The sequence below is a fragment of the Megascapheus bottae genome, chromosome 20 (genome assembly GCF_031878675.1).
Source record: "Megascapheus bottae isolate mThoBot1 chromosome 20, mThoBot2.hap1, whole genome shotgun sequence".
NCBI classification, from domain to species: domain Eukaryota; kingdom Metazoa; phylum Chordata; class Mammalia; order Rodentia; family Geomyidae; genus Megascapheus; species Megascapheus bottae.
The window spans coordinates 4,750,833-4,770,339 of NC_143528.1; the positions used below are offsets into that span (position 1 = coordinate 4,750,833).

General features: G+C 45.4%; 2 protein-coding genes across 3 annotated transcripts in view; both read left to right on the forward strand.

Moving 5' to 3' along the window:
- Rab11fip1 (RAB11 family interacting protein 1) overlaps positions 1-5,336 on the forward strand; it is a 36,573-nt gene extending 31,237 nt beyond the window's left edge. For both annotated transcript variants that reach the window (XM_090353920.1, XM_090353921.1), the window contains one exon: positions 2,001-5,336. In XM_090353920.1, coding sequence (XP_090210046.1) covers positions 2,001-2,219 — 219 coding nt within the window. In that variant the 3' untranslated portion in view covers positions 2,220-5,336. The remainder of the gene's footprint in view (positions 1-2,000) is intronic.
- A 5,351-nt stretch (positions 5,337-10,687) lies between these two features.
- Brf2 (BRF2 general transcription factor IIIB subunit) lies at positions 10,688-18,828 on the forward strand. The gene is made up of 4 exons (XM_090353922.1): positions 10,688-10,940; positions 12,631-12,690; positions 14,926-15,247; positions 17,415-18,828. Exons 1-4 carry the CDS (start codon positions 10,787-10,789, stop codon positions 18,130-18,132), a joined length of 1,254 nt encoding a protein of 417 aa, XP_090210048.1. The 5' UTR covers positions 10,688-10,786; the 3' UTR covers positions 18,133-18,828.
- The last annotated feature ends 679 nt before the right edge of the window (positions 18,829-19,507 follow it).

Here is a 19,507-nt window from a genome sequence, read left to right on the forward strand (position 1 = left end):
TTTGATTGCCAGCACTTAAAAACAAAACAGTGAAGTTCAAAGGATGCGACTCTATGCTTTCAACAAATTTAAAAAAGGGAGACAAATGAAAGGAACTTAGTGTCTGGCTCTATCGCTGAGCCTCTCTGTGCTCCAGGCTAGCGCTCTACTGCTTGAGACACAGCGGTACATCTGGATTTTTCTGTTTATACGCTATTGAGGAAATGAACCTAGGGCTTTATGCACGCTAGGCAAGCATGCATACCATTAAGACACCCAAAGAAGGGCAGTTATGAAGCAAGTAATCCAACATCTTACCTACTTCTGTACACCCTGATTTGGGTTCAAATCCAAATGAGATTAAAATGCCAATATGTGTTCCCAAGATAACATTGTGATCATTGAGCTTTTTCTTTTTTTTTTGTGCTGGTCATGGGGCTGGACTCCCTGAGAGAGTTTTTTGCTCAAGGCTATTGCTCTACCACTTGAGCCATAGCTTCACTTTTGGCTTTTTTAGTGGTTAATTGAAGATAAAAGTCTCACTGACTTTCCTGCTTAGGCTGGCTGGAATTGGGATCATCGGATCTCAGCTCCTAAGTAGCTAGGATTACAGGTCTGAGGTACTGAAACCTGGTAATCATTGAGCTTTTATCCCTGGCTGCAGAGGGAGAATGGAATCCCTTTCTCTGATTTCTGGCTTGTATGCAGGCAGTTTGCTTCAGTGGCTGAGACAGGGCTTTCCATCATGATGTTGAACGGTGATGATTCTGTCCTTGGAAAAGGTAGTCTCTCAGTGAAACTGCCAGACCCCTGGGACAACGAAACTGATAGTCCCCTAGAGTTCTGGAGGCAAAAACCAGTTTCATATAAGTACCGTGCACTAACTGATTGCACTACTGGAGCTCCCAGTTCATGGTTTCTTTAGATCTGATTTCTTTCAATTTACACATCTCACAAACAGCAGAAAATGTATTTCTTATTCCTTCCTGGAGCCTTGATACATCATGCTACTTCCTCAACAGATTATCAGAAAGTTCACTTACTCCTTCCAGGAGACTCGATACAATCATGTTACTTCTGGTTGTGTTTCTTCTTGTGGTTCAGCCCTTTTTGGCTTGCGGTAGGATTCGTATTGTCCCATCATCCCAGATTTTATAAATGCTGGTTAAAAACTACTTTCAGGGAGGATACTTACTCTCATCAGAAGAGGGAACCCTCTGTTCTAGGACAGGCCACTGCGTATCCAAAAAGTATGCCCTTGATAGCTGTCAGAGATGACGGGCCCAGTGGCACTTGGCATTGAGTCTGCAAATTTTGCCAATATGAAATGAATGTTTGGGGGAGGTATGTGTCTCTGAGCCGCCGCTCTACCAATCTGATCACCAGATTCTTCTAACCTTCTCCCCCCCCCCCTGCTGTATTTCCCAACTGGTTCCTTCTGCCACAGCCTCTCAAGTGTCAGGGACAGTGGATGTGAGCACCAGCACCATACCTGGCTCATTACCCTCATTTTCTCTTTCTTGTCTAGTTTTTGGTGGCACTGGGAATTGAACTCGGGGCCTCATGTATAGTCCTACTAATATATTCCAGCCTCTGATTTTTATTCTTTTAAAGGATCAAACAACAAAATAAAAATAAAGAAGTACACATAAACCTGGTGTCAGTGACTCGCACTTGTAATTCTGGCCACTCAGGAGGCTGAGATATGGGGATTGAGCTTTGAAGCCAGCCTGGGCAGAAAAGTCCATAAGACCCTTTTCTCCAATTAGCCACCGAAAAGCCAAAGGTGGAAGCATGGCCCAAGTGATAGAGCCTTCCATGATTAGAGGGGGAAAAAAAAAACCCTGACAAGAGCTTAAGGCTGTCAATTCAATCCCCAGTACTAGAACAACAAAAAAAGAAAAGAGAATTCCTAAAACACTCAGATCACTAATGATATTTTCCTCTTTTGTATTCTTTTTAAATAGTTGTGTCTATGCTGACTTTATAACCTTCTTTTCTCCTTCCTTCTCTCTCCAAAGAAATACAACCCTTCAGACCCTGCCTTTGCCTATGCGCAGCTGACTCATGATGAGCTGATCCAGTTGGTCCTCAAACAGAAGGAAACCATAACTAAGAAGGAGTTCCAAGTCCGAGAACTGGAAGACTATATTGACAATCTGCTAGTCCGGGTCATGGAAGAAACTCCCAACATCCTCCGCGTTCCGGCTGAGGTCGGCAAAAAAGCAGGAAAACTGTGAATCACCAGAATCCAACACTGAGGTGCTTTTATGAGCCTGTTTTCGCCAGCTCAGGCCTTGGGCTGCCTGCTAATCACCAAGAGACAGCCTGCCAGTCACCATCTCCCTTGCATTTTATCTGGAAAGAGTGAGGTCTACCAGCTGAAGTCAGGTTAATTCTTATAATGACTCTTTTATTGGACATGCCCAGTGTTATAGTTTTAAATGCCACTGTGCCTTTAATTGGGTTGGAGATACTTTATGTCCACCAGAGATATGGTTAATAAGAACTGATCCTGAGCCAGATGGTACCATAGATACTGATACTATTTTAACACTGAAGTGATTATTCTTGCATAATAAAAATGTTCCAATATGCATCCTCCAGCCATTAAAATTTAGGAGGAAGTGAGAAAGGACGGGCCTATACATTTGGTGCTGTGTTATGCCTACTTGCTGGCTCTTGGAGCAACTCAGGTGTGTGACTTTTCAGCTGTAGATTTAATTTTTTTTTTTTTTTTTTGCCATGGGGCTTGAACTCTGGGTCTGGGCATTATCCCAAAGCTCTTCAGATCAAGGCTTCTGCCCTACTCCTTGAACCACAACGTCACTTCTGGTTTTTTGGTGATTAATTGGAGGTAAAAGTCTCACAGACTTTAGTGCCCAGACGGGCTTTGAACTGTGATCCTCAGATCTTAGCCTTCTAAGTAGCTAGGATTATAGGGGTGAGCCACCTTGCCCGGCATAGATTTAAATTTTTGATATCAATAAATTGACTAGGCTTCTTGGATTTTTTTTTTTTTTGGACTAGAGTGTGCCTCTTTCACACATCAGCAGCCACCATTCTCTAGCCTTAACATCTGAACCACAGGGTCTTCTAGATACTAATCACTTTCACTCAGTTGGGGGAGGAATTCGGTGAGAGCTGTCTTCTGGTGACAGACAAACCTCTGCTGGCTCCACTGGCTTGTTCAGTACCTTCACTCTCATAAGGGATAGGGTAGCCTGCTAAGACAGTCCCAGGCAGTTCCTTTAGCTATTTCCACTAGTGCCTTTACTTGGCCTGCTGGTTTCCCAAGGAGCATTTCCTGGAGGGCAATGGAGGCCAGTGACTCCTTTAGAAAAAGGGTGGGCCAGGCTGGGAGATGTGGCTTATAGTACAGAGCTTAGCCAGCATGTGTGAGTCTTGGGTTCTGTCCCAGCATCACATACTTAGCTTGCCTCCTGAATACCTTGCTTCAAAGGAATTCCAAGTTATGTCTTGGATACAAAAGTTATAATGAAGGGTTTTAGTTCATTTAGTTTGGTTTAATTTAATTGAAAAGGCAGTAGAGAACAGAAGTGCCTTAGCTTTAAATGATTGCATCTTTTTAGTGAATAGGTTCACAGATACTTTATTCCTTTGTTAAAGGAGCAGGGCTGGGATATAGCTCAGCTTACTTATAATGCATGAAGTGTTGGATTTCATCCTTAGCCCTGCAAAAATAAATAAATAAGCAATTACAAGGAACAATATGATCCTTATTTTTGAGTTGTTATTTTTTTTTTTTGAGGCAGGGTTTTACTTTTAGGCCAGGCTGGCCTCCTGCCTCAGCTTCCCAAGTGCTGGAATTACAGGTGTGTATCAGGCACCTGGTGGGTTGTTATATTTTGAAAACTAGATTAACATACATAACTATTTTTAACTAGGGCACTTGGCCTCTCTTAAGTAATAGCATCACAACAGATTTTTAAGGTAATTTCACTACTGGTCACCTCATGCTGGAATTAGAAAAGTTTGCTTTGCTAGTTTTTTCCCCCTCCTGGTTGTGATAGAATCTCATCAAGTCTTGACATCAGTCCTGAGAGAAAATTATCTCAGGCCAGTGGCAAGGGTAGGGTTAAGAGAGTGGCAGTTGGCAAATTGAGAATCTCTTCTGGGAACATCCTGTGGAGGGTAGAAAGCAAGATGACTGATTGCTTAATCCCTTTTCAGGATTGTGCTTTCTGTGGCATTATGTAGATTGGAGCACTTTAATATGAAGGTGACACTGTATGTTCATTTATCTAACTGGCTTTTAATAACCTACAGCTATTTAATTTAATTTAATTCTTTCCTTCAGTACTGGGGAAACACTGTAAACTTCTCAGATGACTTGTATTTTTATAGTACTATGAGATTTATTGATAAGCCTATAACAAAAACTGCATACGTGCATGCATATGTATCTGTTCTGCTTCCTGTTCGTGCATTTGTTTTTTACTTGATATAAATGTATTTGACTGTGACAACCCCAGGGCACGAGGGAGCGGGTGTGTTGCATGGCTTCTCTGCCTTGGAACAGATGGTGTATGGACCTGCCTTGTTCATGAGGAGCTCAGAGATACCTGTGGCTAGTATCTGAGTGACTGTCAGGCAGTGTCATATAGAGAGGAGTGAATTCCCGTGCTCTTAAATGCCACTTGGGAACTCTGAAGAATGAAGGACAATTGACTCCATGGGTGTCTGGCTTCTGCCAGAGCTGGAAGAAAATTAGTTTATAGCATTCCTGTACCACATAACGTAGATAACCTGGAGGTCATTCAGTTAGTTACTAACTGTCCTTGGTGATTCAACACGGGCTCTGAGGAGGGGGTTTATCTCAGAGAAGCTGTACCTAGCTCTGTGCTAGCAGCAGAGGTCGGTGGATTGGGTTGTTGGAGCTCTTGAATCTGCTGTATACCTACAAAGAGCTGGAACTTGCCATTCACTGCTGTGGGGATGCATTGCATGGAAACAAGTGGGGCTTTGTTTAGAACTCAGCTTCAAGGAAAAATCTCACCCATGCTCACCCATGACCCACTTGTTTTACAGCATCTCATTCCTTAGTAGATGTCCTGTCTCCCCCCCTCTTTTTTTCTTCCTTTTTTCTCCTTTTCTCTCCCCCCTGCACTGTACTAGGACTTGAACTCAGGCCTTTGTGCTCTTCCTTGGCTTTTTCACTCAAGGCTAGGGCTCTACCACTTGAGCCACAGCTCCACTTCTGGCTTTTTGCTGGTTAATGGGTAGTAAAAGTCTCATTGAGGGGAAGGGATCATTGGTGGCCTAGTGGTAGAGTGCTTGTCTAGCATGCATGAAGCTCTGAGTTCGATTCCTTGGTACTGTAGACACTTCAAAAAGCTGGAAGTGGTGCTGTGGCTCAAGTAGTAAGAGCACTAGCCTTGAGAAAGCTCAAGGTCAATGCTAAGACCCTGAGTTCAAGCCCCAGGACTGGCAAAAAAAAAAGTCTTACAGACTTTCTTGCCCAGTCTGGTTTTGAACTGTGATCTTCAAATCTCAATCTCCTGAGTAGCTAGGATTAGAGGCATGAGCCTCTGGCTCATGTGGTAGCCTTAATGAGGTGAGGTGGACCAGTAGAGGCCTGTGTCTGTGCACCTGCGTGAATAGGTGAGCTGTATGCCTCCCAACGGAAGTGCAGCACTGCAGAGAAAGAGTCCATGATGCTTTGCCACATACTGTCTTGAGTCTACTAATGTTGAAATACATGAGCTCTTTCTTCCTTGCATCCCTTCTCTCAGCCAGCCTTTTTTTCCTTTTCCTTCCCTTCCTTTCCCTCTGGGAATTGAACCCAGGGCTATGTGCAAGCTGAAGCAAATACTATACCACTGAGCTACACCCCAGCTCCAGTGTTTTGTTTGTTTCTCTTCTAATTAAGGATCCCTTAATGCTGAAAAATTTGTTTTAGATGGGGAACTTAGTCTCTAGTATCTGTACCACCCTCAAGTTTCCTATTTACTCTGTGAGTTACTAAATTGACTTTCCCCTCCCTGTATTTGAAGGATTTATAGGATTATTTTCTGCTTTTTAAAATTTTTTTCTGCTTTATTACTATGAATTTCTTTGGTTTTGTTTTTAAAAAGTAACCTAAAATTTCCTATAACACTAAATAAAATGGTACTACCTTTTGAAGATCTGTGTTTGCACTTAGTGTATATATAATGGTTTCTTCTGCCTTGCCAGAAAAACCTCATGGGTTGATGTGTGTGACAAATTTCTCATCCCATGGGGATCTGTCAGTTGGGGTTCTGCTGCCATTTTGCACCATAACATCTCCACCTCCCACCCTCCAACTCAAATGGATTTGGTTTGGTTTTGGTTTTGGTGCTGGAGATTGAGCCCAGCGTCTTGTGCCATACTAAGGAAGTGAAAGATAAAGACAAAGTAAAGGCATAGATGCCTGTAGATTTTTCTAAGTAAGTCGTAACATGTTCTTAGAAGAGAGGTTAAACAACAAAACTTGAAGGCTGCTAGTCCCATCTCTCAGTAAGGCCAACGGTTGAACAGAATAGTCACCCTGAACACCTGAGCCTAGTATCTAAACAAAAGAATCCCATGGTTGGGTTTCTCATCAGGTATCCTCTTTGGGGCCTGTGAGTCTTGCTTTTTAATAGGGCTTGAGCCATCACTTCCAACTCAAAACTGCCTTTCTTGGCCCTGTGAGGCTAGCATTTCCCAAGCCCCAAAATGTCATCGCCTTTTATCTCCCACTATTTTGCACAGAAACCTGTTTATTAAGCCCTGGGAACTATCTCCTTGGTAACACAGATTGGCTGTCACAGTGTTGTGGGAAAGCCTGCCTTTATCCATATGCATCAAATACTCCCTTTAGGTTAAGTCTTGACTGCAAATGGAAGGCCAGAAGGCAAATATGAGATGAATTGTTGCCATGTGCTAAGCTACAAACTATTTACTTGTCATGATAAATAATGATGCTGTTAGGTATATAAGGAGACTGAGAATCATCAGAACTTTCAATTGTTGAAGCCACAGCAGAGCAGTTAAGTAAGGGTTTAGCATGTTCTGTGCTGGGGGAGGGGGGGAGGGGGAGGGAGGAGGGGGAAAGGGTCAGGTTAAATAACTCAGTAAACACAAAGACAGTAAACACAATTTAGGAAGTCCTGGTCATGTACTGTGATTCTGTACACCAGTTAGTGTTGGAAAGAATGAGTGTCATTGAAACATCAAGGTGGTAGAAAGGAAATCTAGTGAGAGGCTCCAAGGCCTGTCACAACCACCAGGCTCAGGGTAATGATGAGAAAGTGTACCTAGTGCTCAGAGCGAAACTGGGTTAGTCACAGTTTCAGTCAGGTGAGCTGGGAGGAAGTCGGCTGGCTGGTGTTTGGTTACAGCCCTTGAGCACAGCGGGCTGTGTCTGTGACTGCCCCCCTTTAGCTTAGAATGACCCCACCGCTGAGGAATACCATCAACTGGATGCTTCCGCTAGGTCCACCTAGAACAGGTTTTCACCAGAATGGAGCATTCTTGTGAGTGCTGCCCTTCCCCAGATGGGTCCCACAAAGGCGTGCAGACAAGGGAACATCAGACAGGTCGGCAGCTCAGTGGACTATTCACACACCTCACCAGTGGAGGCTGGGCTTCCTTCAGGTGCTAGGCGACCTTCCTTCAGTGCCTCCCTTTTCAATCTAGAAAGTTGTGCCTTCAAGGCCAACATTGCCCATCTGGCTATGTCTAGAACTCTTTCCAATGCCCTTCTCAGTGTCTAACCCAACCCACTCTGGCCATTCATTAGAGAGGCATCAGATATCTTATCACTAATGCCAATAACACTGAGAAGAGTCTGTGGTAGTCCAGGGGGTACTGAGGATGGGATGGATCTGTTCTAATCTCCTGGAGTGCCACAAACATATTTCTAAATATACTGGTTTCTTCCAGAAGCCTGGAGAGTTCCCAGGCCTACACAGCTTAGCAGAGTATGACACCTGATGAAAACTTACTCTTCTTACAACCTGTCCACCTTAAGAGAGGCTTTCGTTTCCAATACTGGCTCTTGAATTCAGGTCCTCAAGTTTCTGCTTGGCTTATTTTGCTCAAGGCTGGAGCGCTAAACACGTAAGCCTATCTCCACTTCTGACTTTTTGTGGTTAATGGAGATAAGAGTCTCACAGACTTCTTGCTGAGGCTGGCTCCAAACCTTTATCCTCAGATCTCAGCCTTCTCAGTGTCTAGGATTATGGGCAAGAATCACCGTCACCTGATGATCCTGATCTGTTTTTTCTTTTTTCCTCCCCTTGATACTCAAAATGTACACAGTGTGATTCTCACACTACAGAAAGCATCAATGTGATCTGCCATCTGTGTAACAATGTAAAGAAATACCTCCTGTGCTAATTACCTTGTATGCAGGGACAGGGGTCTACTCCCCAGTAAGAATGTTGAGTGTGCTAAAATGAATGGATGTTCTTGAGGGGTAAGTGTGTCTTGATGCTGACCTGCCAAACAGCTATCAATCATCATCCATATATCATGTGAGTATTCCATAGCAAGGTCCATCTGTGGCTACTATGCTGAAGCCCCCTGGTGGTGTGGGCAACTGCTTCAAGCTTAAGGGAAGGATTGTGGGGGATCCCTCAATCAGCTGGTATCATGCTCCGTAATAGTAAATGAGATTTCTCTCGAAAGGAGTGACTGTCACACTGAGTAAGCTAACACTTGGGAAGGAGGTATGAATGCAGAATGGAAGGGAGACTAAAATGTTCTTTTCTTGGTTTGCTTCTTTTACTTTTGAGACAAGATTTCATTGTGTAGTCCAACCGACCTTGAATGTCTATCAACCTGTGCTCCCAAGTGCTAGGATTCTCCTGCTTGGTATTTGTGCTTGTTTTGTTTTTCATATGTTCTGAAATTTTTGGTTTTACAAATATTCCTCAACAATATTCTATCATGATATGTTCCTCAATCCTTCTTCAAAGGCTGTTAGCAATCTCATGTGATCCTCATGTGGACAATTTGAAGGTGGAAATTTAACTGCTTTATGTTCATGGGTCAGTAGAGAACATTCAGACACTCTACATATGAATTTAGAACCACACACAACACATTTGAAAGACTGGTTTTTATAATAGCATAATACTATATTGCAAGCTAGGAACTTCAGAATTAGAATCTTGGAACATCTTGTTTCTTGTGGTTTGGCAGTCCTGGACTTTGAACTCAGGGCTTTACATTTGGTAGGCCAGAACCAGTCCTCTACTCTTTGATCGGGCTTCCAGTCCCTCCACTTTGTTTTCTAGTCCTGGGGCTTGAACTCAGCTCAAGACTAGCACTCCTCCACTTGAGTGAGCCAGAGCACCACTTCTGGCTTTTTCTGAGTAGTTTATTGGAGAGGGGAGTCTTACAGACTTTCCTGCCCAGGCTTGCTAGCCCTTTTTACTCTCATTATTTTTGAGATATGGTCTTGATTTTTCCTTAGCCAACTTAGAACCACCATCTTATTTATGTTTCACATGTAGCAGGGATGAGAGATGTTCACTACTGCACCCTTTTGCTAGATTGAGATGAGAGTCATGTGAACTTTTCTTCCTGGGTTGGTTTCAAACCATAGTCCTTCCAATCTCAGCTTCCCAGGAGACTAGGATCACAGATTACTATGTAAACCACTGCACCAGATTGAAGCTGTCTTAAATGCGTCTCAATAAATCTACTTGCACATTCCATTTTGCCAAAAGCCTCACTAATAGAAATTGTTTCACGTCAAAGTTTACTTAGATGTTCCTTGCCTGGCTCTGAAGTTGTCTTGAGTTTCCCACCCCAGATTCTAATTCAGTTCCCTCATTTTACAGTTGAAAAAAAAAAAAAAGAAAAACATTTTTGAAAGGAAGAGGCTGGGTGCCAGTGGTTCGCTGAAATCTGGGAATCATGTTCCAAGCCAGCCTGGGCAGGAAAGTTCGTGAGACTATCTCTAATTAACCACCAAAAAGCCAGAAATGGATTTGTGGCTCAAGTGGAATAGCATTGGCCTTCAGTGAAAAACTCAGGGGCAGTGCAGCTCCAGGACTGGCACCAAAAATGAAGAAAGGGAGGAAGGAAAGAAGAGAGGGAGGGAGGGAAGGGAAGACTGAAAAGGATAGAAAGAATGTAACTAAGGTAAGGTAAACAGCTCTGGAAAATACAGCACAATTTCTCTTACTACAGCATTCTTCCCCTCCCCCCCCCCCAGTCCTGGGGCTTGAACTCAGGGCCTGGGCACTGTCCTTGGACACTTTTTGCTCAAGGCCAGAGCTCTGCCCTCTTGAGCCACAGTGCCACTTCCAGCCTTTTCTGTGTATGTGGTGCCGAGGCATCAAACCCAGGGCTTTGCAGGCGAGGCGAGCTCTCCACCACTAGACTACAGCATTCTACTTTCCACTATGACCAAAATCAACATTTGTTACACGTACAATAGAAAACCTGCGATTCCACTAGCACTTAAAAAAAAAGTATATCAGGAATGTCAACAATTTCCTGTCTACCGCACAGGTCCAAGAAGGTAGAAAGTTTTACCCAAATTCTAGCCCCAAGGAGATCCGCCTCAAACTACGGACAGCGAAGGACTTGGAACGCAGTTCAGTCCCGGAACCTAGATTCCTGGTTCTGGTTTCTATCCGAGTCCTCGGAAGTGAAGACAGGAAGTGGCGCGCGCAGCCGCGGGGCGGGGCGGAAACTCGCGCTTTCCGTCCAGCCGGAAGGAAGCATTGCAACTTCTATAAGGGTCCTCCGAAGTTCCTGTTGCCGGGCGGTTGCGGCTGGTGGACGAGCCGGGGCCTCCCTGGGCGCTGGGCAGGTAGTGGCCATGCCGAGCGGAGGCCGCTGCCCGGACTGTGGCTCCGCTGAGCTCGTGGAAGACTCACACTATTCGCAGAGTCAGCTCGTGTGCTCCGACTGCGGCTGCGTGGTCACGGAGGGGACCCTAACCACCACCTACACGGATGAGGGCAACCTCCGAGGTACCTACCTGGGCCCGCCCATGGCCGGGCCTGGCGCCGTGCAGCGGCTCACACCGAATTCCCTTCTTATCCCCCGCCTTTTCCCCGTCTCGTGCACATTTACAAATGGGAAAAGGCATCCTAAGTGAATGCGTTGAAGGTGTTGGAACTGCCATTCCTTTGTGTTTCCCAGTCCGAGTCCGGCGTATGGTGGGCATAGTAAATGGTCAACAATGCTGTCACATTACCTGCTCACAGTTGAAGGATCATAGGTAAATCCTTTTAAGAATATAGAACTAACTAGGGGCCGGGAGTTTGGCCTAGTGGTAGAGTGCTTGCCTAGCATACACGAAGACCAGGGTTCGATTCCTCGGTACCACATACATAGAAAAAGCCAGAAGTGGTGCTGAGGCTCAAGTGGTAGAGCTCTAGCCTTGAGAAAGTCCAAGGATAGTGCTCAGGCCCTGAGCTCAAGCCCAGGACTGGCAAACAAAAAAAAGAATATAGAACTGGAGCCCGGAGTTTGGTCTAGTGGTTGAGTGCTTGCCTAGCATGCACAAAAAGACCCAGGTTTGATTCCTCGGTACCACATACATTTAAACAAAAACAAAACAAAACAAAAAAGCTGGAAGTGTTGCTGTGGTTCAAGTGGTAGAGCTCTAGCCTTGGGGAAAGCCCAAGGACAGTCAGTGCTCAAGCCCTGAGTTCAGTCCCCAGGACTGGTAAAAAAAAAGAATGTAGAGCTAACCAGAATTGCTCCCAGAGTTGGTTTTTGTTTTTGTTTTTTTTGGAGAGGGTCATGAGGCTTGCACTCGACCTGGGCGCTGTCCCTGAGCTCTTCAGCTCAAGGCTACCATCCTACCCTAGGGCCTGGGCACTGTCCCTGAACTCTTCAGCTCAAAGCTACCACCCTACCCTTGAGCCAAGCCCCACTTCCCATTTTCTAGAGCCTAATTGGAGATAAGAGTCTCAGGTCCTTTTGTGCCTAGGCTCGCTTTGAACGTTGATCCTCACATGTCAGTCTCCTGAGTAGTTAGGATTACAGATATGAGTCACCACGCCTGGTCCCCAGAGTTTTTAAGTATCAACTGGCAACAACAGTCTCTCTCCATTGCTTTGAAGACCCTGAAACATGCTCCCTCTCCTTTCCCTCCCCCCCTCAAAAAAAAATCTGCAGGCAGGATGGGGTGGCTTATGCCTTTAATCCCGCTACTCAGGAGGCTGAGATCTGAGGATAAAGATTCAAAGCCAGCCCCTGCACAAAAGGACCTGAGACTCCAATTAACCTCTAGAAAGCGGGAAGTGGGGCTTGGCTCAAGGGTAGGGTGGTAGTCTTGAACCGAAGAGCACAGGGACAGGGCCCGGGCTGAGTACAAGCCTATGATCCAAAAAAAAAAAAAAAAAAAAAATCTGCAGCCAGGAAAATTGCCTAGCTTGAATGTACGGTAGAGATTATTGAAATTTTCGATAGACTGGAGCTGTTGGAGTTGATTCAGTGTGCAACCAAACCTTCCTCACTTTCTGGATTTGGTGCTGCCATGGACATAGGAAACCACATGGGCCTTTCCCCATGCATCTATGGCATCTTCTGTGAGACAGAGAGTGGATAGATGTACACTGACTTGAATTCTACTTTCTGACCTTGTGTGGTGGGAGAGTAAGGGTCTGAGGAATAGACTAAATGTGCTATTGGTTGTTCCTATTTTTATAGAAGTAACATATTCACGAAGCACCGGGGAAAATGAACAAATAAGTCGAAGCCAGCAACGAGGTAAGAGTCAACATTTTACAATACAGTAGCTTGGGGGGCGGGGAGTCCTGGGCCTTAAACTCAGGATCTAGGCACTGTCCTTGGACACATTTTGCGCAAGCCTAGAGCTCTACCACTTGAGCCTTAGTGCCACTTTCAGCCTTTACTGTGTATGTGGTACTGAGGAATTGAACCCAGGGCTTCATGCATGCTACACGAGCCCTCCACCACTGGGCTACACTCCCAGCTGATACATTCGCTTTAAAGAAATGATCCTGAAGCCAGGCTCTAGTGGTTCATGCCTGTAATCCTAGCTCGGGAAGCTGAGATCTGAGGATCACAGTTCAAAGCCAGCCCAGGCTGGAGAGAGTCCCTGAGATTGTTAACTACCAGAAAACCGGAAGTAGTGCTGTGACTAAAAGTGGTAGAGCTCTAGCCTTGAGTGAAAAAGCTCAGGGATAGCGCTCAGGCCCTGAGTTCCTACCCTGTGACCACCACCAACAAAATCTTGATAGTCTAGACTATCTTAGTACATTTCCTGGTGTGAGGTAGACTACAAGACTATAAGAAATAAAGATTTGGTAGCAAGGGTAAATCAGAGAACTTTGTATCCATATGTGGACATGTGAGATGAAATCCCTTTTGAACAACTTATTGATGCTAATAAAAAAAAAAATGTAAAGAGAAAGCTGGGTGCCAGTGGTTCATGTCTGTAATCCTCGCTACTCAGGAGGCGGAGATCTGAGGATCTTGATTTGAAGCTAGCTGAGGCAGGAAAGTCCATGAGATTCCTATCTCTAGTTGGCCAACAAAAAGGCAGAAATGGAGCTGTGGTAGAGTGCTAGCCTTGAGCAAAAATGCTGAAGGACAGTGCCCAAGAACCGAGTGCAAGTGCCAGGACTGGCACACATACAAACACACTGGAAAAAACAAAACAAATAAAACAACAAATTGGGAAGCAAAAGGGGGAAGACAAGATGATTGGGAGGGGATAGGGGAAGGAAATGGGGACAAAAACATGAGAAGGGGTATTGATGTGGGAGAAGTAATGCAAATACTACCTGACCAATGTAACTACATTATCCCTGTATACATTATCCCGACAAATAAAAATAAAAACAAACAACAACAACAAAAAACTAGCAATTGGAGGATTTGGACACTGTGGTATATTCCTGTAATCCCAGCATTTGGGAGGCTGAGGTAGGAGGAGCAAGAGCCTGAGGTTTGATTTTAATCAAACACAAGTAAAAACTGCAACATCAAAAAAAAAAGGAAGAAGGGCCAGGCGCTGGTGGCTCATACCACTAGCTATTTAGGGGGCCAGGATCTGAGGATCACCAGTCCATGAGAATTTTTTCTCCAATTAATCACAGAAAAAGCCACAAGTAGTGCTGTAGTTCAAGTGGTAGAGTGCTGGCCTTGAGGAAAAGGAGCTAAACGGGGCTGGGAGTTTGGTCTAGCGGTAGAGGTCCTTAGCATTGCACGAAGACTTGGGTTTGATTCCTCAGTACCACATATATAGAAAAGCAGAGTGCTGTGGCTTTGAGAGCTGTAGTAATCATGTAGGATGTTTATGGTACCCTCAAGAGCTTGGCTAAAACTTTGCTAGGGCTATAGTTTACTGGTAGATGTGTGCCTAGCATGGGGCATGGGATGGTAAGTTAAACCCCTAATACCTAAGAAAGTGGCTCAGCTAGAAATAAAACTAACCTCCAAAAGATGGTGAGTTGGAGTTAACTCTCCCCAAATATTTCTGCACCACTGAGGGCTAAAATGTAGTTGTTGTCTTAGTGGTAGAGAGCTTGTGTAGCAAGGATGTGGTTCTGGGTTCCATTACTATCACCCAAGGGGAAAAGATAATAATAAAGAAGAAGGAGAAGAAGAAGGAGGAGGAGGAAGAAAGAACAAACGAACTGCATAAAGTGTTCCCTATCCATCCAAAAAGCTATGGTATTTGTACATTTGGTATCTGCAGCAGCACTTATTTGATTCATAGAAGAACTTCATAAATAGCTGTTTCCTAGTTCCTTAGACTTCTTAGTGTGTGTGTGTGCGGGTGCGCGCGCGTGTGTTGGTTCTAGGGTCTGAACTCAGGGCCCGAGTGCTGATAGAGTCTCATAGCCTTTCCTGCCCAGGCTGTCTTTGTATTGTGACCCTCAGATCTCTACCTCCTGAGTAGCTAAGGTCCTAGGGGTAAGCCAATGGCATCCATCTTGATCTCCAACTCTTACCTCTTGCTGTGGGTTTTCTTAGGTCTTCGCCGGGTGAGAGACCTTTGTCGAGTGCTCCAGTTACCATCAACATTTGAGGACACAGCAATTGCCTATTACCAAAAAGCATACCGGCACTCTGGCATCCGTGCTGCCAGGCTGCAGAAGAAGGAGGTGTTGGTGGGCTGCTGTGTTTTAATCACCTGCCGGCAGCATAATTGGCCCCTTACCATGGGAACCATCTGTACCCTGTTATATGCAGACCTGGATATGTTTTCTGGCACCTACATGCAGATAGTGAAACTTCTGGGGTTAGATGTGCCATCTCTGTGCTTAGCAGACTTGGTGAAGACTTACTGCAGCAGGTACCTGTCTAGAAGGCCACTGTGGGATGGGATGTGTCTTTCACTTATGGCTATGACTAGAGTCCATGTGATAGGATTTGGGTGATAAACCTATTCTTTTTTTTTGTTGTTTTGTTTTTTTTTTTTTTTTTGCCAGTCCTGGGCTTGGGCTCAGGGCCTGAGCACTGTCCTTGGACTTTCTCAAGGCTAGAGCTCTACCACTTGAGCCTCAGCACCACTTCTGGCTTTTTTCTATGTATGTGGTACCGAGGAATTGAACCCAGGTCTTCGTGCATGCTAGGCAAGCACTCTACCACTAGGCCAAATTCCCGGCCAAACCTATTCTTATCCAGTGCCTACCACCAATGAGGTTAACTGGTATACTTTTTAGAGGGCTGTAATTTCACATTCCTTTGCCACTTTAGTAACCTGATGACGTAGGAAGAAGTTTCATGTTGTCACTCAGGGTTGTTGAGTCACACCACTCATTTATCAATGTGCCTCTGACATATGTTGCTGTGGTGGCAACCTTGCCTCAGTAGGACCACATGGAAACACAGCTGAAAGGATAGTAATTGATGGTAGAATTCAAGTTAGAAGTTGTTACTTTGTTCTTGGGGTTTTTTGTTGTTTTGTTGTACGTGGGGCTTGAACTCTGGGCCTGGGCACTGTTCCTGAGCTCTTCAACTCAAGACTACCACCCTATCCCTAGAGCCACAGGGCGACTTTGGTTTTTTAGAGGTGAATTGGAGATAAGAGTCTCATGGTCATTAGTGCTGACTGACTTTGAACTAGCTGACTTTGAACCGCTATCTTCAGATCTCAGCCTCCTGAGTAGCTAGGATTACAGGTGTGAGCCATTGCGCCCGGCTGTTTGTACTTAAGTAGATATAATGTTGTTGTTTTTTAATCAAATATTGTAGAAGACTTAAGGCTTTTTAAAATGCTATGCTTGGGGCTGGGAGTTTGGCCTAGTGGTAGAGTGTTTGCCTAGCATGCACGAAGACCCGGGTTCAATTCCTTGGTACCACATACTTAGAAAAAGCCAGAAGTGGTGCTGAGGCTCAAGTGGTAGAGCTCTAGCCTTGAGAAAAAGTCCAAGGACAGTGCTCAGGCCCTGAGCTTAAGCCCAGGACTGGCAAAAAAAAAAAAAAAAATGCTATGCTTGACCAGGGGTGGTGGGACACATCTGTAATTCTGGCACTTAAGAAGCTGAGGTAAAAAGTGGGCACCAGTGGCTTACCCCCTTTAATCCTAGCTACTAAGTAGGTGGGGGTTTAAGGATCCAGGTTTGAAGCCAGCCAAGCAGAAAAGTCTGTGAGACTCTTACCTCCAGTTAAACATCAAAAAGCCATAAGTAGAGCTCTGGCTCAAGTAGTAGAGTGGTAGCTTTGAGCAAAAAAGTTCAGGGACAGTGCCCAAGCCCTGAGTTCAAACCCCAAGACTTGCACACACACAAATGAAGCAGAAGCTAAGGCAGAGTTCAGGACCAGCCTGGACTACATCATGAGACCCCCCCCCCAGTCTCAAAATAATAAACAATTAATTGATGGTTACTTCCTAGCTGCATGACTAGGGCAAATTGTTCAACTCTTGTGTATTTATATACATAACAAAACCCATCTTCTTTTTTTATTTTTATTTTTGCCAGTCCTGGGCTTGGACTCAGGGCCTGAGCACTGTCCTTGGACTTTCTCAAGGCTAGAGCTCTACCACTTGAGCCTCAGCACCACTTCTGGCTTTTTTTCTATGTATGTGATACCGAGGAATCGAACCTGGGTCTTCATGCATGCTAGGCAAGCACTCTTACCAACTAGGCTAAGCTCCCAGCCCTTTCTTTGTTTTTTTTGAGTTTGAACTCGAAGCCTTGTGCTTGCCAGGCAAGGGCTACCATTTGAACCACTCCCCTAATCCTTAGCAGGGCACATTTTTGTGTAGAATTAGTGATGAATTGTTAAAGTACTAAGAGTTGGGTGTAACAGGAAGGTTTTGAACCTTGCTACTTTCTTTGACCTGTCCCCTGTCTAGCAGAATCCTGGCTCGTTTTCTCTATCTCTGTGAACCTGCTGCCAGAGGGCTTGAGTGCTCCCTGCAGCCTCCCTGTCTTGAGTGGAGTAGTCTTCCAGAGAAGAGCAGTGCCTCTCCCCCATCATCATTGAAACCCCAACCTCATTTTGTTTTATTTCAGCTTCAAACTGTTCCAGGCCTCATCTGTGCCAGCCAAATATGTGGAAGACAAAGACAAGATGCTGTCTCGAACCCTGCAACTGGTAGAGCTGGCAAATGAAACGTGGCTGGTGACGGGTCGGCATCCTTTGCCTGTGATCACTGCAGCTGCTTTCCTAGCATGGCAGTCTCTGCAGCCTTCACATCGGCTAACATGTTCCCTTGCCCGATTTTGCAAACTGGCAAATGTGGACCTGCCCTACCCTGCTGCCTCCCGCTTGCAGGAACTGTTGGCTGTGCTGCTGCAGATGGCTGGGCAGCTGGCCTGGTTGCAGATTCTGAAACTTGACAAGCGGTCTGTGGTCAAGCACATTGATGACCTTCTCCAGCACCGACACCTGCTAATGCGAATGGCCTTTCGGAATGGGACAGCAGAAGTGGAGTCCGAGGAGGAGCTGCAGAGACAGCAGCAAAGACAGGAAGCAGAGGAAGTGGAGGACAAAGCCTCACATGTAGCCAAAGGGAAGCGACCGGCCAGTCCTGCCCTTCTCCTCCCACCCTGCATGTTGAAGCCCCCCAAACGGAACCATAGCACATGCCCTGTCTCCACAGTGACTGGAGATGAAAACATTTCTGATAGTGAGATAGAGCAGTACCTGCGGACCCCTCAAGAAGTAAAGGACTTCCAGAGAGCCCAAGCTGCTAGCCAGGCTGCCATGGGCGCCCCTAACCCTCCTTGAGGTTCTCCAGTTGGGGGCACTTTATCTTGTTCTGAGCAGCTTAATAATAGGCCTGTCAAGTCACAGGAAGGAAGTGTATGTGGCCTTGAATGTTGTCTTATTTGAAGGAACCAAGGGGGTCCAGTTAGCTTGGTCCTGAGATCCTGGAGTAAGAGTTGGGAAGAATAAGTTGCAAATAACTTACATTCTAGGGGGTGGCTTTTTCCCTAAAACTCTTATGGAACCTTCCAGACTCTTCTGCCCCAGTTTGAATTACTGTTTTTGTGGAGCAGCTGGCATTCTCAGTGGTACCAACCCTCAGAGAAGCAATAGATGGGAAAACCTGGGTTCCATCCATTTTAGGCACCACTTGTGTGTATGGTGTTTTGAGAACCTCTGTCTCACTAGCAAATGACTGCGTGGACTGTAGCTATAACTCAAAGGGCTTTGCAAAACTTTAATATATTAAAACAAGAGGCATCTGCTAGAAAACATTCTACTGTATAAAACCCGAGCTTTTAAAAACATGTTTTCTTTGGCACTTTTCATTCCCACCCTCCCCTTTCCCCAGCGTATTGCAAAAAAGCTCTCCAGTGCTACGGTGTTGGCAGGGTGTGTAAACAGCAGCCAGCATATGTGGAAGAATAATACAAAGCTTTTTTTTTTTCTTCTAATATTGTCTGTGCAGCAAGCATAAATAACAGGGCTGATGTTGAACATAGTTTCTCCTCTCCCTTTGTCCTCTTTCTTCTGACCAGATAAGGGTGACATGAAGATTGGGAGAGGGACCTGGACTAGACCTGGGTTCCCTGTTGCTCATCACAAAGGCCCAGGGTTCTCTGTACTTCCATTAGGCCTTGTGGTGAAAGACGGTGATTGTTTTAGATGGGGTTTTAAAGTAGTAGAGGCAGAGGCCTCTTGGTGAGCAGCAGGAACTCTTTAATTGTTGGCCTAGGGCTTAGCTTGGGCTCTGAGCTGGGAGTCTGACATTTTGAAGGTTTCTCCCTACAGTGGACTTCAATCAGAGTATAGGGTTGCTTCTATATGGCCTCACAGAGGCAAGGAGGGGCTCTTCCTTGGTCCCTTGGGAGTTGGGAGGCTCTTAAAATTGAGCATTTAAGTGCCTTTCCCAAGCACTACCTGCCAGCTTAGGGTAGAGCCACTCTTCAGAACGTTGTGTACAGGTGCCGACCAGATCCAAGCCCCAGCTTTTCCCACCACTTGCCGGCCGGGACTGTTTCTCAGGGGTGGGATTGGGCTCTGTTCTGAGGCCCATTTCAGTTGCAAGGAAGGTTTCCATCCCACTCCACAGGAATGGCGCCCCCACCCCACAGGACCAGACCAGTTCATCTCCAGAGCTGCTTTTCATGCGCCCCTCTCTCTGCATAGTTAATCT